This window comes from Pristiophorus japonicus, chromosome 6, assembly GCF_044704955.1.
Source record: "Pristiophorus japonicus isolate sPriJap1 chromosome 6, sPriJap1.hap1, whole genome shotgun sequence".
Taxonomy (NCBI): domain Eukaryota; kingdom Metazoa; phylum Chordata; class Chondrichthyes; family Pristiophoridae; genus Pristiophorus; species Pristiophorus japonicus.
The window spans coordinates 119,891,951-119,908,157 of NC_091982.1; the positions used below are offsets into that span (position 1 = coordinate 119,891,951).

At 46.7% G+C, this 16,207-nt stretch overlaps 1 protein-coding gene across 9 annotated transcripts in view; it reads right to left on the minus strand.

Annotated features, from left to right (window-relative positions):
• Positions 1-16,207, minus strand: part of LOC139265769 (muscleblind-like protein 3) — a 212,672-nt gene that overhangs the window by 136,226 nt on the left and 60,239 nt on the right. For 7 of the 9 annotated variants that reach the window (XM_070883152.1, XM_070883153.1, XM_070883148.1 and 4 more), the window contains exon 2: positions 12,106-13,078. In XM_070883152.1, coding sequence (XP_070739253.1) covers positions 12,106-12,279 — 174 coding nt within the window. In that variant the 5' untranslated portion in view covers positions 12,280-13,078. Of the gene's footprint in view, positions 1-12,105; positions 13,079-13,168; positions 13,252-16,207 lie in introns of those variants that run through there. The other 2 variants (XM_070883146.1, XM_070883147.1) reach the window with 2 other exon arrangements.

Sequence of the window (16,207 nt, forward strand, 5' to 3'; positions counted from 1 at the left end):
CGGGTTCTCCGTATTTTGACACCGATATAAGATAATGGAATAGTTTTAATATTGGGCGTGACTATGAAGTCCATGTCATTATAAAAAAACACTGGGTGCTGTCTGACTTGCAAGAAATGCTGTCCAGACATACTGAACAAAAGATGATGTGAGTGAGCTAGAGAATCAGGAAACACTGAGCTACATCTGGATAAAGCAGAAGGAAAACAGATGGTAAGACTATATGACACCTCAGCTATCACATGACAGGTTCTTTGCCTTGGGGGGGAAATACAAATGCCAGCTTTAAACCCCATGGTGGAGAGCTTTGGGTACCACAAGTCCAAAGTTACCTGTTCCTCCCAAGCCTGTTACACTAACCTAACCGAGCCGACGGGGCCACCAATATATGCGACTAGCTGCCAAATGTTGGAAACCCCCTCTGTCACGGTATGTCGTACTCTCAGTGGGACTGTTTGGACGGAGGGACAGCCAGTGCACACGGATTGGCCACACCCACCAAGGTGCCACCGACCTTATCCATAGGCCCTGGCACACCTACCTGACAAAGGTCATGGATCGCCAAAAGGTCTGGGTCAGCAGAGGGGCAGCTGTAGAGAACTCTGTCATCAGCTGCAAGGACAGGTGCAACCATCCTGTAACATAGGGCTGACATAACTTGAGACAGCGACAGTCAGCTGTGGCCTGAAGCATCGCTTCGCCTTCCTGCAGGTACGCTGCAGTGTTGACCTATGAGGATGATGGTGAATGATACAGAAGGTCACCTTTCTCACAACCATCTCAGACAGTATCACCTTGCCTTTGGAAGCAAAGCAAAACAGAGGTCCAAGTCAGCATGGATTTGTGAAAGGGAAATCATGCTTGACAAATCTTCTGGAATTTTTTGAGGATGTTTCCAGTAGAGTGGACAAGGGAGAACCAGTTGATGTGGTATATTTGGACTTTCAGAAGGCTTTCGACAAGGTCCCACACAAGAGATTAATGTGCAAAGTTAAAGCACATGGGATTGGGGGTAGTGTGCGGACATGGATTGAGAACTGGTTGTCACGACAGGAAGCAAAGAGTAGGAGTAAATGGGGACTTTTCAGAATGGCAGGCAGTGACTAGTGGGGTACCGCAAGGTTCTGTGCTGGGGCCCCAGCTGTTTACACTGTACATTAATGATTTAGACGAGGGGATTAAATGTCATATCTCCAAATTTGCGGATGACACTAAGTTGGGTGGCAGTGTGAGCTGCGAGGAGGATGCTATGAGGCTGCAGAGCGACTTGGATAGGTTAGGTGAGTGGGCAAATGCATGGCAGATGAAGTATAATGTGGATAAATGTGAGGTTATCCACTTTGGTGGTAAAAACAGAGAAACAGACTATTATCTGAATGGTGACAGATTAGGAAAAGGGGAGGTGCAAAGAGACCTGGGTGTCATGGTACATCAGTCATTGAAGGTTGGCATGCAGGTACAGCAGGCGGTTAAGAAAGCAAATGGCATGTTGGCCTTCATAGCAAGGGGATTTGAGTACAGGGGCAGGGAGGTGTTGCTACAGTTGTACAGGGCCTTGGTGAGGCCACACCTGGAGTATTGTGTACAGTTTTGGTCTCCTAACCTGAGGAAGGACATTCTTGCTATTGAGGGAGTGCAGCGAAGGTTCACCAGACTGATTCCCGGGATGGCGGGACTGACCTATCAAGAAAGACTGGATCAACTGGGCTTGTATTCACTGGAATTCAGAAGAATGAGAGGGGACCTCATAGAAACGTTTAAAATTCTGATGGAGTTAGACAGGTTAGATGCAGGAAGAATGTTCCCAATGTTGGGGAAGTCCAGAACCAGGGGACACAGTCTAAGGATAAGGGGTAAGCCATTTAGGACCGAGATGAGGAGGAATATCTTCACCCAGAGATTGGTGAACCTGTGGAATTCTCTACCACAGAAAGTTGTTGAGGCCAGTTCACTGAATATATTCAAAAAGGAGTTAGATGAAGTCCTTACTACTAGGGGAATCAAGGGGTATGGTGAGAAAGCAGGAATGGGGTACTGAATTTGCATGTTCAGCCATGAACTCATTGAATGGCGGTGCAGGCTAGAAGGGCCGAATGGCCTACTCCTGCACCTATTTTCTATGTTTCTATGTTTCTATGTTGCATGGCTGCACACGCAGTACACAGATTTATTTCAGACTATAATATTTTGGGATACGGTCTATGAATAATTTGAGACATGACATGTGGTGAGTGTAACAGGATTGGGAGGAACAGGGAATTTTGGACCCGTAGTACCAAAGCTCTCCCCCACTGGGAGTTTCCTCGCCTCATGTCAGGATCTGGAACATAAGAACATAAGAAATAGGAGCAGAAGTAGGCCATTTGGCCCCTTGAGCCTGCTCCGTCATTCAATGAGATCATGGCTGATCTTCGACCTCAACTCCACTTTCCTGCACTATCCCCAGTTGTAGACTAATTAATAGAGATTGATTGCCATGATTAGTCAACAACTCTATTATCGTTGTATCCTGTGAGTCCCAGGATGGGAGCAGGCCAACTAGATGGGCCTTGGCCTACTTTGGTCTAGCAATTGCTATGTTCATTCAGGAACATTGGGTTTTGTTTCCCTTCATTTTTCCCATCACTTCTTACTCTCCTCCTCCTCCTCATCATCTGCCCCGCTGCCTTGGCGAAAGGTACCAATAGGTTGGGCAGCCTTCTGAACTTTTGCAAATACTTTTAGAAATGTTGTCTCCCTATTCTGACACTCCTCTTTAAACAACCCCTTCCCTTTAAATCAGATTTACATGCAGTTTTCCACCACTAGTGTATCTTCTCTACCTGTCCAAATCTGTACCTGAAGTTATCCTAATGCACCATGTGTATAACCACAATCCTGGGTGAGCCAAGCTTGGGCCCGGTCCTATCCAAGTGACACCCAAGCCCACCCAAATCGGAACCTGTGTTTGAGAACATTTATTAACCGTCTTTTCTTTTCAACCATGCTCCTTGAAGACGGAAGCTGAGGTGTCGGACAAAATAGGCCATTTAAAAATATGTAGCAGACATCACTGGAATGCAGTGACAAACTATGTGTGAGCGATGTTTGATTGACAGGTTGCTCGGCAAATAATCTGGAATTCCCAATTGTTTCCATATTCCAACTTTATTTTAAATGTACAGAGTGTAGAAAGGTGAAGTGCAGACAAGAGGACATTTCAAGGCAATGTAAGTAAGGGGAGATATTTAATGCATTTGAGGTTTTAATTGTTTAAAATCATTTGCACCATCAATGAGCTGCGACAACACTCAAGAAGCTTGACACCATCCAGGACAGAACAGCCAGTTTAATTGGCACCTCATCCACCACCTCAAACATTCACTGCGTCTAGCACCGGCACCTCAAGTTGCTGGAGAAATACCACCGACGATGTCTCTGCAAGATCCTGCTAATCCCCTGAGAGGACAGACACACCAACATTAGCGTCCTCAACCAGGCCAACAACCCCAGCATTGAAGCACTGACCACATTTGATCAGCTCCACTGGGCAGGCCACATTGTCCGCATGCCAGACACAAGACTCCCAAAGCAAGCGCTCCACTCGGAACTCCTTCACGGCAAACGAGCCAAAGGTGGGCAGAGGAAACATTACAAGGACACCCTCAAAGCCTCCCTGATAAAGTGCAACATCCCCACCGACACCTGGGAGTCCCTGGCCAAAGACCGCCCTAAGTGGAGGAAGTGCATCCGGGAGGGCGCTGAGCACCTCGAGTCTCATCGCCGAGAGCATGCAGAAATCAAGCGCAGGCAGCGGAAAGAGCGTGCGGCAAACCTGTCCCACCCATCCCTTCCCTCAAAGACTATCTGTCCCAATAGAGACTGTGGTTCTCGTATTGGACTGTTCAGCCACCTAAGGACTCATTTTTAGAGTGGAAGCAAGTCTTCCTCGATTCTGAGGGACTGCCTATGATGACTATAAGATGCACTGCAGTAACTCGCCAAGGACCTAGAAGGACAAGGGCAGCAGTTGCATGGGAACACCATCACCTCCAAGTTCCCCTCTAAGCCACACGCCACCCTGACTTCAAAGTATATCGCCGTTCCTTCATCGTTCATACTGGGTCAAATTCCTGGAACTCCCTCCCTAGCAGCACTGTGGGAGTACCTTCAACCTTTAATATGCACATAGATTGGGCTAGCCAAACTGGAAGCAATACGGTGGAGGAGGATTTCCTGGAGTGCATAAGGGATGGTTTTCTAGACCAATATGTTGAGGAACCAACTAGGGGGGAGGCCATCTTAGACTGGGTGTTGTGTAATGAGAGAGGATTAATTAGCAATCTCATTGTGCGAGGCCCCTTGGGGAAGAGTGACCATAATATGGTGGAATTCTGCATTAGGATGGAGAATGAAACAGTAATTTCAGAGACCATGGTCCAGAACTTAAAGAAGGGTAACTTTGAAGGTATGAGGCGTGAATTGGCTAGGATAGATTGGCGAATGATACTTAGGGGGTTGACTGTGGATGGGCAATGGCAGACATTTAGAGACCGCATGGATGAAGTACAACAATTGTACATTCCTGTCTGGCGTAAAAATAAAAAGGGGAAGGTGGCTCAACCGTGGCTATCTAGGGAAATCAGGGATAGTATTAAAGCCAAGGAAGTGGCATACAAATTGGCCAGAAATAGCAGCGAACCTGGGGACTGGGAGAAATTTAGAACTCAGCAGAGGAGGACAAAGGGTTTGATTAGGACAGGGAAAATGGAGTATGAGAAGAAGCTTGCAGGGAACATTAAGGCGGATTGCAAAAGTTTCTATAGGTATGTAAAGAGAAAAAGGTTGGTGAAGACAAACGTAGGTCCCCTGCAGTCAGAATCAGGGGAAGTCATAACGGGGAGCAAAGAAATGGCGGATCAATTGAACAAGTACTTTGGTTCGGTATTCACTAAGGAGGATACAAACAACCTTCCGGATATAAAAGGGGTCAGAGGGTCTAGTAAGGAAGAGGAACTGAGGGAAATCTTTATTAGTCGGGAAATTGTGTTGGGGAAATTGATGGGATTGAAGGCAGATAAATCCCCAGGGCCTGATGGCCTGCATCCTAGAGTACTTAAGGAGGTGGCCTTGGAAATAGCGGATGCATTGACAGTCATTTTCCAACATTCCATTGACTCTGGATCAGTTCCTATGGAGTGGAGGGTAGCCAATGTAACCCCACTTTTTAAAAAAGGAGGGAGAGAGAAAACAGGGAATTATAGACCGGTCAGCCTGACCTCAGTAGTGGGTAAAATGATGGAATCAATTATTAAGGATGTCATAGCAGTGCATCTGGAAAATGGTGACATGATAGGTCCAAGTCAGCATGGATTTGTGAAAGGGAAATCATGCTTGACAAATCTTCTGGAATTTTTTGAGGATGTTTCCAGTAAAGTGGACAAAGGAGAACCAGTTGATGTGGTATATTTGGGCTTTCAGAAGGCTTTCGACAAGGTCCCACACAAGAGATTAATGTGCAAAGTTAAAGCACATGGGATTGGGGGTAGTGTGCTGACGTGGATTGAGAACTGGTTGTCAGACAGGAAGCAAAGAGTAGGAGTAAACGGGTACTTTTCAGAATGGCAGGCAGTGACTAGTGGAGTGCCGCAAGGTTCTGTGCTGGGGCCCCAGCTGTTTACATTGTACATTAATGATTTAGACGAGGGGATTAAATGCAGTATCTCCAAATTTGCGGATGATACTAAGTTGGGTGGCAGTGTGAGCTGCGAGGAGGATGCTATTAGGCTGCAGAGTGACTTGGATAGGTTAGGTGAGTGGGCAAATGCATGGCAGATGAAGTATAATGTGGATAAATGTGAGGTTATCCACTTTGGTGGTAAAAACAGAGAGACAGACTATTATCTGAATGGTGACAGATTAGGAAAAGGGAAGGTGCAACGAGACCTGGGTGTCATGGTACATCAGTCATTGAAGGTTGGCATGCAGGTACAGCAGGCGGTTAAGAAAGCAAATGGCATGTTGGCCTTCATAGCGAGGGGATTTGAATACAGGGGCAGGGAGGTGTTGCTACAGTTGTACAGGGCCTTGGTGAGGCCACACCTGGAGTATTGTGTACAGTTTTGGTCTCCTAACTTGAGGAAGGACATTCTTGCTATTGAGGGAGTGCAGCGAAGGTTCACCAGACTGATTCCCGGGATGGCGGGACTGACCTATCAAGAAAGATTGGATCAATTGGGCTTGTATTCACTGGAGTTCAGAAGAATGAGAGGGGACCTCATAGAAACGTTTAAAATTCTGACGGGTTTAGACAGGTTAGATGCAGAAAGAATGTTCCCAATGTTGGGGAAGTCCATAACCAGGGGTCACAGTCTGAGGATAAGGGGTAAGCCATTTAGGACCGAGATGAGGAGAAACTTCTTCACCCAGAGAGTGGTGAACCTGTGGAATTCTCTACCACAGAAAGTAGTTGAGGCCAATTCACTAAATATATTCAAAAGGGAGTTAGATGAAGTCCTTACTACTCGGGGGATCAAGGGTTATGGCGAGAAAGCAGGAAGGGGGTACTGAAGTTTCATGTTCAGCCATGAACTCATTGAATGGCGGTGCAGGCTAGAAGGGCTGAATGGCCTGCTCCTGCACCTATTTTCTATGTTTCTATGTTTCTATGTTTCTTCACCACACGGACTGCAGCGGTTCAAGAAGGCGGCTCACCACCACCTTCTCAAGGGCAATTAGGGGATGGGCAATAAATGCTGGCCTTACTAGTGAATGTCACAGCCTGAGAATAAATAAAACATTATTTTTTTAATTTGCTGTGACAGCAGGGGGGTGAGATTCAGTGGGTGTAACACCACCCATTAACGTCCCAGAGGGGCACTAACTGGATGCTGAGCACTTCCTGCCCGAGTGCCGCACTGTCAGCGCCTGCTGCGAACTTTAGTGAAGGTTTCGCAGTGGTGCTGACAGTTTGCGCTGCGCTCCACTCAATGACATCACCAAGTGTGCAACGCCCCCGTAGCGCTGCGCTCGTGGACTTGACTGCTTTCGCCTGCCGTAGCGCCTTGCATTTCTCCCGACAGGGAAAGCAGGCGGCATATCGATGATCCCGGGGCGGTACCATCCGGAGAGCAAGGTAAGTGGTGACATTTTATTTTGTGAACTTCTATTTATTTGTGGCAGCAGTGGGGACGTGTGGGTGTGGGTCAGTGAAATCTTCCACATTTTCTTGCTTCAGGCTACTAGACTGCCGGCAGCCTATCGGCAAAAAACTGAGTCGGCCTCCTGCGCCACCGCTCCGTTAGCGCCCGAAGAGGGGTGTGGGACACTTCCCTGAGTGCTCTACTCTCCTTTTGGGGGCGATATAACTGAATATCGCATTTTGAGGCGGTCGACATCGCCCGGCGCTAAAGGTAGCTACCAGGCGGTGTCTCGATGCGGGCACCACCAAATTTTGGCCCCCAGATCTTCCTTCTTTGCACATCCATCATAAGTTGGGCCCACTCAAAATTTCCATCCCAAGCTGCACCACTTCCGCTTGAGTCCATCTAAAATTCATCTCTACCCATTCCAGTCTTAACTCCGTCCCTTGTGGAAAAGCTGGGCTGACATTGCAAACTCATCATTTAGTCTTCAACAATAATTTGAAGCCAGCTCCTCTACAGCAATAGTTGCGAGTCAGAATCGTTGAGCGAAAAAGTCATTAAAAAGACCATACTACGTTTAGACCAGAACAACCACCTACCTGTTGACACTGGGATCCTTAAAGACAATTTATTAGCAATATCTTAAATTATACATCAATGTGTAGATCGCAAACTACCATTGCACCCACTATACAAACACTCACATGCAGCACATCCAGTAAAACATGGCCCTTTAAAAGCGCTATCTCAATCTTAGGTTTTACAGACATATATCGGGGCACATTCCAATTAACAACACCAACAAAGCAGTTATATCACGACTTTAACATAGTAAAATGGCCCAAGTAGCTTCAACAGAGCATTATCAGATCAAAAAATTAACACAGAACCAAAGAAGGAGCCATTAGGACAGATGGCCAAAAGTTTGATCAAAGAGGTAGGTTTTAAGTAGCATCTTAGAGGAGGAAAACAAGGTGGAGAGCTGGAGAGGCTTAGGGAGGGAATCCAGAGCTTAGGCCCGAGACAGCTGAAGGCACGGCCGCCAATGGTGTGGCGAAGGAAGTGGAGGATACACAAGAGACTGGAATTGGAGGAACATCGAGATATCTGAGGGTTGTAGGGACGGAGGAGGTTACAGAGATGCGGAGGGAGGAGGTCACAAGAATGAGAATTTAACATTGCATGCATTGCCGGACAGGGAACCGATGTACGTCAGTGAGCACAGGGGTGATGGGCGATGTGCCCTGCAATTATTTGGCATTGTGTGGACCCTTTAAGGGACTGCACTGAAAAGCCAGCAAGCCGGTTGAGCGGCACCCCTGGAGCGCTGGGCGGCTTCACGGCTTAAGAGGAACATTGGTGATGGGTGCACAGGACTTGGTGCGAGCCGGATAGGGGCAGCAGAGTTTTGAATGAACTTAAATTTATGGAGGGAGGAAAATGGGAGGCCAGCCAAGAGTACATTGACATAGTCGTGTCTGGAGATAAGAAAAGCACGGATGAGGGTTTCAGCATCAAATGGGCTGAGGCGGGGCGGAGACGGGCAATGTTACGGAGGTGGAAGTAGGCGGTTTTGGTGATGGAGAGGATATGGGGTTGGAAGCTCAGCTCGGGTCAGATAGGATACCCAGGTTGTGAACAGTCTGGTTCAACCTCAGACAGTGGACAGGGAGAATGATGGAATCATTGGCTCGGGACGGAGTTTCTGACGGGGATCAAAGACAATGGCTTCGGACCCCTGAATGTTTAATTGGAGGAAATTTCTCTTGGATGTTGGTCAAGCAGTGTGACAAGATAGAAACAGTGGTGGGGTCGAGGCAGGTGGTGATGAGGTAGAGCTGGGTGTCATCAGCGAACCTGTGGAACCTGACATTGTGTTGCCGGATGATGTCGCCGAGGGGCAGCATGTAGATGAGAAACAGGAGGGGGCCAAGATCAGATCCTTGGGGAACACCGGAGGTAATGATGCGGGAGTGGGAAGAGAAGCCATTGCAAGAGATTCTCTGATTACGACTGGATAGGTAAGGGTGGAAGCAGGCGAGGGTAGTCCCACCCAGCTGGACAATGAAGGAGAGGCGTTGGAGGAGGATGGAGTGGTGAACAGTGTCAAAGACTGCAGACAGGTTGAAAAGGACGAGGCGGGATAGTTTACCAGGGTCACAGTTACATAGAATGTAATTTGTGATCTTAATAAGGGCCAGTTCAGGTCTGTGATAGGGCGGAAACCTGATTGCAGTGGTTCAGACATGGAGTTGAGGGAAACATGGGCGCGGATTTGTGAGGCAGCAACGCGGTGTGATCAGAAAAGGTAAAACGGGAAAAATGCTCCTAAATATAGCAAAAGGCAGGATGAAAAGAATGGACAAGCTACAATCAGTTCTAGGCGATGTCACTGTTATTAACGGGGAAAGAGGAAGATCTTAAATAAAACAAATTTGAAGCATTCAAAATTAAGACATATACCTTTATGCCCCCATTCATTGAAAGCGGCATTGTATTCCCTGTTGTCGTAATCCAACGTGACAGTATAACATTTCTCAAACTAAACACATTTTCTAATGTGTCATCTATCTACAAAGTCCTTCAAAAAATTGGCTGGTCTTATACAACAGAGAAGCTCCAATGTTAAAAGGGTGTTGTCTTCAGGAAAATTCTGTGCTAAATCTTTTTCTGGGCATAAAAGGTAACTCCTTCTCAATTTGAGGGCATCACATGTTGGGGTAGAGGAAGATGGAGACTGAGGCCCTGGAGCTATTTGTAATTATAAACACATGAAAAGATTTGTAAATTCTGTCACGTGAAACTGTCCTGGTCGTTGCGTATCTCCCACTTCCTTTTCCCACCATTGTGTAGTCGGCCCTAGTTCAGTAACCAGGAGAGAAAGGAGTTTTATCCCCGCTGTCAGAGGGAAGGAATTTGAGAGATATTTGGCAAGCTGGGACTCTTTAACCTTAAAAAAAAGACCATGCAGAAAGAACTATCTGGAGGCATTCAAGATATGTACCAGGATAGAGAGAGTTAACCTGAAATAATAGGATCTGGCTGGCCAGCCACTCGAGCCTGCTTCGCCATCCATTTAGATCATGGTCGATCTGTTCCTTCACTCTTTACCCGCCATTGTTACCTATCTCTTGACACCCTTACCTTCAACCCTAAATATTTATCCCTCTGCAAACTAAAAATAACAGATTATCAGGTCATTATCTCTGCTGTTTGTGGCAGCTTGCTGTGCACAAATTGGCTGCCACATTTCCTACATTACAACAGTGACTGCACTTCAAAAAAAAAAGTACTTCGTTGGCTGTAAAGTGCTTTGGGACATCCTGAGGTAGTGAAAGGTGCTATAGAGTACTGTGTACAGTTTTTGATCTTATTTAAGGAGGGATATACTGGCATTGGAGGCAGGTCAGAGAAGGTTCACGAGGTTGATTCCTGAGATGAAGGGGTTGTCTTATGAGGAAAGGTTGAGCAGGTTGGGCCTACACTCATTGTAGTTTAGAAGAATGAGAGGTGATCTTATTGAAATGTATAAGATTCTGAGGGGGCTTGACAGGTTAGATGCTGAGAGGATGTTTTCCCTCGTGGGGGAATCTAGAACTAGGGGGCATAGTCTCAGAATAAAGGGTCGCCCAGTTAAGATGGAGGTGAGGAGAAATTTCTTCTCTCAGAGGGTCGTGAATCTTTGGAATTCTCTGCCCCAGAGAGCTGTGGAAGCCGAGTCACTGAATATATTCAAGGCTGAGATCGACAAATTCTTGAACTACAGGGAAATTAAGCATTATGGGGAGCGGGCAGGGAAGTGGAGTTGAGGCCAAGATCAGATCAGCCATGATCTTATTGAATGGCGGAGCAGTCTCGAGGGGCCAAATTGCCTACTCCTGCTCCTATTTCTTACGTTCTTATATAAGTGCAACTTCTCTCTTTTCTTCAGTTAACAAAAATCTGTCGATTTCAGTCTTGAAAGCTCCAAGTCTCCCAGCATCCACGGCCTTTTAGGGAAAAGATTTCCCGATTTCAACAGCTCTCCATGTGAAACAATGGATTCCCCCACCAGAGGCAATAGTTTCTCCCTATCTACCCTATCGAATCCTTTTATCATTTGAAGTACCTCAATTAGATTACCCATCAACTATCTAAACTCAAGGGAATGCAAAGCAAGTTTATGCAATGGGTCCTCATAATTCAACCCTTTAATTCCCACTATCATTCTGTTGGAGAATCTGCAGTGCACCTCCGTTCCACGGTCGATATATACTTCCCGTGGTGCGCTGTCTAAAACTGACAGCAGTTCTCCAGACGGGGTCTGACCAATGCTCCTAGCTACTGACGCATCACTTCCTCACTTTTGTATTCCAGCCTCCGACATTTCAAAGCAAATGTGACACATCAAAGCCGCAATACAAAGGAGGGCACAGGTTCAGGGGTGTGAAGGGCATGTTTAGGGCAGGCATCTTTCCGCAGAGGGCAATTAACAGCTGGAATGGGTTGCCAGAAAGGGCCGTTGAGGCCAGAACAATCTGCGTGCTGTAATGGGGAGATGGGAGAGTTGGCGTTTGGGAAGGATGAGATTCAGTGGGCCTTTTTCCTCTGACCTCAGCTAATGATCTTGTGAAGACACAGCCCCTTTAAGACTGGTCCTCTGATTTCTTCTAAGGTGATTAGCACAGCTGATGAGCTCAACTGATGCAAAAACAGCAACATCTGTAAACACAAACACTCGGCATCTCGACAACTTGAACCCGATTGTTTTTTTAAACGCTTACTGATTCAAACCCTGTTTAGTATTCGGCCAGCGTTGAGGATGAGGGCGAAATAGCAGTACGTTGTGACACACTTAAACTAAAAGAGGAGCTTCCGCAACACTCCTTTTTCACACAAAGAAAAATAAATATTCAAGAAGGCATCCGAATCTACAAGAAGGGTGCCTTTAATAAAAATGACACAAATGAATTATTAAAAATATAGATAATCAATTTCTTACCTTCAGTGAATCAAAGCAGGCAATGACACGACCATTGTCAACATGGCAACTTCGTGAAGGATGGGCAAACTTGCATTCCGCATCGGACCGGGAACAAGTCCCTCTCTGGTATTCTCGACACACTTCCAATGTCAGCCATTTTGTGTCACGGATCATTGAAACATTCACAGCCATATTAGGAAACTGAAAGGATATGTGGGTAACCGAATCCCCCCACTTTATTTTTTCTCACACCCCTCCACCCTTCCCCGAGAACAGTACCAGTTTTAGAAAAAAGTGTATAAAAGTAAGTTAAAATTATAACTTAACAAATAAACTTGTTCCTTTGGTTAAAAAATATATTTCTTTTTTTTTTCTTCTCAGCACTTAGGTTTTCAGTTAGTCAGTTCGCTGTGCAGAAACATGACATCGGTCAAAGAGCCAATCTTAAATTAAAAATAATTCATCACACAAACGAGCGGGCATCGATTAACGCGTTAGTCCCTTTCGGTGTGCGTTGGCAGAAAAATATATCGCCTTCTATGCCAAGTGAAGATGTTATTCGGAGGTAACAGCAGCCTGTCAGTGGAATTCTGTGCTCTCCAGTAACTGCTTTTGATTAATTCTCTCGTAGCATATGTTGCTGTCGGTGCTTAAGCTTTGCTTCTCTTGGGGAGAGCGAGGTGAAGATCTCTCTGTCTCTCTCTGCTGTTCCCAAGATCCCGCATTAACTGATCACGAGACGGTCAAAGATGAAGACAGAGTGAAGAAGAAGAAGGAAAAAGAAGAAGAGGAGGGGGTTGGGGGGGGTGGGAGGATGCTTGCTGCTGAACGTGAAAAAGGCCGAGAGAAAAAAATTGGCCGTTCGGCAAAACAAAAAGGTTGGGTGATTTGTCGTCTCCAAGAGCTGCTTTAAGCAAAGCCAAAAGGGGAAAAAAAGCCCGAGATAAAAATCCAAGTGGCAGCTTCTTCAGAAAAGGCACTTTTCAGCAACCTGTGGGGAAAGAAAAAAGATGTCAGGAATAACAGACTGAAAACAGACAAGCTCTCCTTCATAACCTTGATTTTCATACGACAGTCCTACCGACATGCCATAAAACGTTCAGACACTAACAGTGTAGCATTTTGCAGTCAGCCATTGGAGATTAAATAAAGGGCCATTTCCCTTCATAAAGCTGCACATGGTAAGGAGGAGAGCCAATTGGGACCGGCGTTGCAGCGAGAGCTTGGGTGACTGTCCAATGAGAAGGGCCGTCTCATATTGATCCGTTCTGGCAGACGTTCAATGCTATGCCCACTGCTACAGAAACTGCCTCAGACTGACGTGCTTGTCTCTACTGCACTAGCGCTACGTACAGGAGGAGCTTTTAAAAGGAAGGCTCCCTCGGCTTCAGGCTCCGTGTATATGTGTGTGTAAATTCAGCTGGGTGGCACTGGGGCGCATCGATCCTCCTGTTACGCGGCTTATAGCCTTATCAAAATGTCAGGTCTCAACAAAATAAAACGGCGAACCAGCTGCAGCAGGGAGAGAGTCAGCTCGGTATCGCTCCGTGAAGTGCCTGCAATGCTTTATGGCTGCGTGCCACATCAGACTGCAGCCAGACACAGTCTTGAGATGCGAGAAGGGAAAAAAATCTAGCAGGGTGTGGTGAGCAAACAATGCAAGGAGAGAGAGAGAGAGAGAGAGAGAGAGAAAAGCCTCGATGAACCGACTTGTAACTAAAGAAATAAAGCTGCATTAAATTCACAGGGTTACGTGCCGATCTCTCTATGACATCGCACACCGTGCAGGCAAGTACATAACATTCAGCCAGCAATGGCTAGGCCAGTGAGATACAGGGAGCCCACAGCACCAACTCAGCTTTAGAATCAAGGACATGGTCGAGGGATAGCAGAAAGATTTATTTCAAGTGAAGGGAACGATGCTGAATAAAAACATAAGAGGACATTTCAGTGCACAGCCAGTCGAGCCCGACTATGGAAAAGAACAGGGCACATATTGCGTCTAGAGTGATTCCCTTCTCCGTTTTGTACAAGCAAATGAACTAAAATGGAGCCACATACAGAGAGCAGACGATGAATAATGGAGGATGTCCGTGTTTTTCTACAACTGAGCTCACTGAGTAACGATGACCATCGCTCTAATGATATTTCCCAGTTGATCACTGCGTATGTTTGTACAATAAGTCGATGAAACATAAAGTATTCCAGTCCCATGTTTGATCACTGACTTGTGCTGAGTTGGCTAGATTTAGCTGCAGCAGGATTTGGGCAGTGAAATGGGTCTTTGTACCCTGGGGTTAGGGATGGCGCAGATTAAAAAACCTATTCTAGAATCCTTCCTTCTAATCACTAACTCTTGATTCGGCTAGAAGGTTCGTTTGTGCAGGGAGAGAACGGGATTGTGCTGAGCTGTAAGCACCCCATGGTCGAACAGCCACTGTCATTGGCTGTCAAGACTCAGGCGGCACAAAATGTAACATGAGTGAGATAATACAGGGGCACGGTATGTGGGACCCTCCTCCAATATAACCCAATGTACAGTGTGTGGGACCCTACCCCAGTATAACCCAATGTACAGTGTGTGTGAAACCCTCCCCCAGTATAACCCAATGTACAGTGTGAGAGGGACCCTCCTCCAGTATAACCCAATGTACAGTGTGAGAGGGACCTTCCTCCAATATAACCCAATGTACAGTGTGTGGGACACTCCCCCAGTATAACCCAATATACAGTGTGAGAGGGACCCTCCCCCAATATAACCCAATGTACAGTGTGTGTGGGACCCTCCCCCAGTATAACCCAGTGTACAGTGTGAGAGGGACCCTCCCCAGTATAACCCAATGTACAGTATGTGGGACCCTCCCCCAGTATAACCCAATGTACAGTGTGTGTGGGACCCTCCCCCAGTATAACCCAATGTACAGTGTGAGAGGGACCCTCCCCCAGTATAACCCAATGTACAATGTGTGGGACCCTCCCCCAGTATAACCCAATGTACAGTGTGTGTTGGACCCTCCCCCAGTATAACCCAATGTAGTGTGTGTGTGGGATACTCCCCCAGTATAACCCAATGCACAGTGTGTGTGGGATACTCCCCCAGTATAACCCAATACACAGTGTGTGTGGGATACTCCCCCAGTATAACCCAATGTACAGTGTGTGTGGGACCCTCCCCCAGTATAACCCAATGTACAGTGTGTGTGGGACCCTCCCCCAGTATAACCCAATGGACTATGTGTGGGACCCTCCCCCAGTATAACCCAATGTACAGTGTGTGTGGGATACTCCCCCAGTATCACCAAATGTACAGTGTGTGGGATACTCCCCCAGTATAACCCAATGCACAGTGTGTGTGGGACCCTCCCCCAGTATAACCCAATGTACAGTGTGTGTTGGACCCTCCCCCAGTATAACCCAATGTAGTGTGTGTGTGGGACTCTCCCCCAGTATAACCCAATGTACAGTGTGTGGGACCCTTGCTCAGTATAACCCAATGTACAGTGTGTGGGACCCTTGCCCAGTATAACCCAATGTACAGTATGTGGGACTCTCCCCCAGTATAACCCAATGTACAGTGTGTGTGGGACCCTCGCCCAGTATAACCCAATGTACAGTGTGTGGGATACTCCCCCAGTATAACCCAATGTACAGTGTGTGTGGGATACTCCCCCAGTATAACCCAATGTACAGTGTGTGTGGGACCCTCCCCCACTATAATCCAATGTACAGTGTGTGGGACCCTCCCCCACTATAACCCAATATACAGTGTGTGTGGGACACTATTTGTACAAGAGCAGATAGTCAGCCTCAGTCACCAACACCCAAAATGCATTAATTCATCTTTTTCCTCATTGCTATCTGCATCTTCTTGCTCGATGAGAAATGGCTGCTGCAATCACGGAGAAAGAGTGAAAACATTTCGCAGTAATTGATCGTCCACGCAGCACTTCGAGATGTTTCTGAGGGATGTGAAAAGAGATTAAGATGAATCCCACTGCCCTGTTCCATTCCCATATCCCTGTATCAACCCCAAATTAATCCCACTTACTCACTCTGTCCACATAGCCTGGTATCAATCCCAAACTAATCTCACTGCCCCGCTCTCACCCAATAGTCCAGT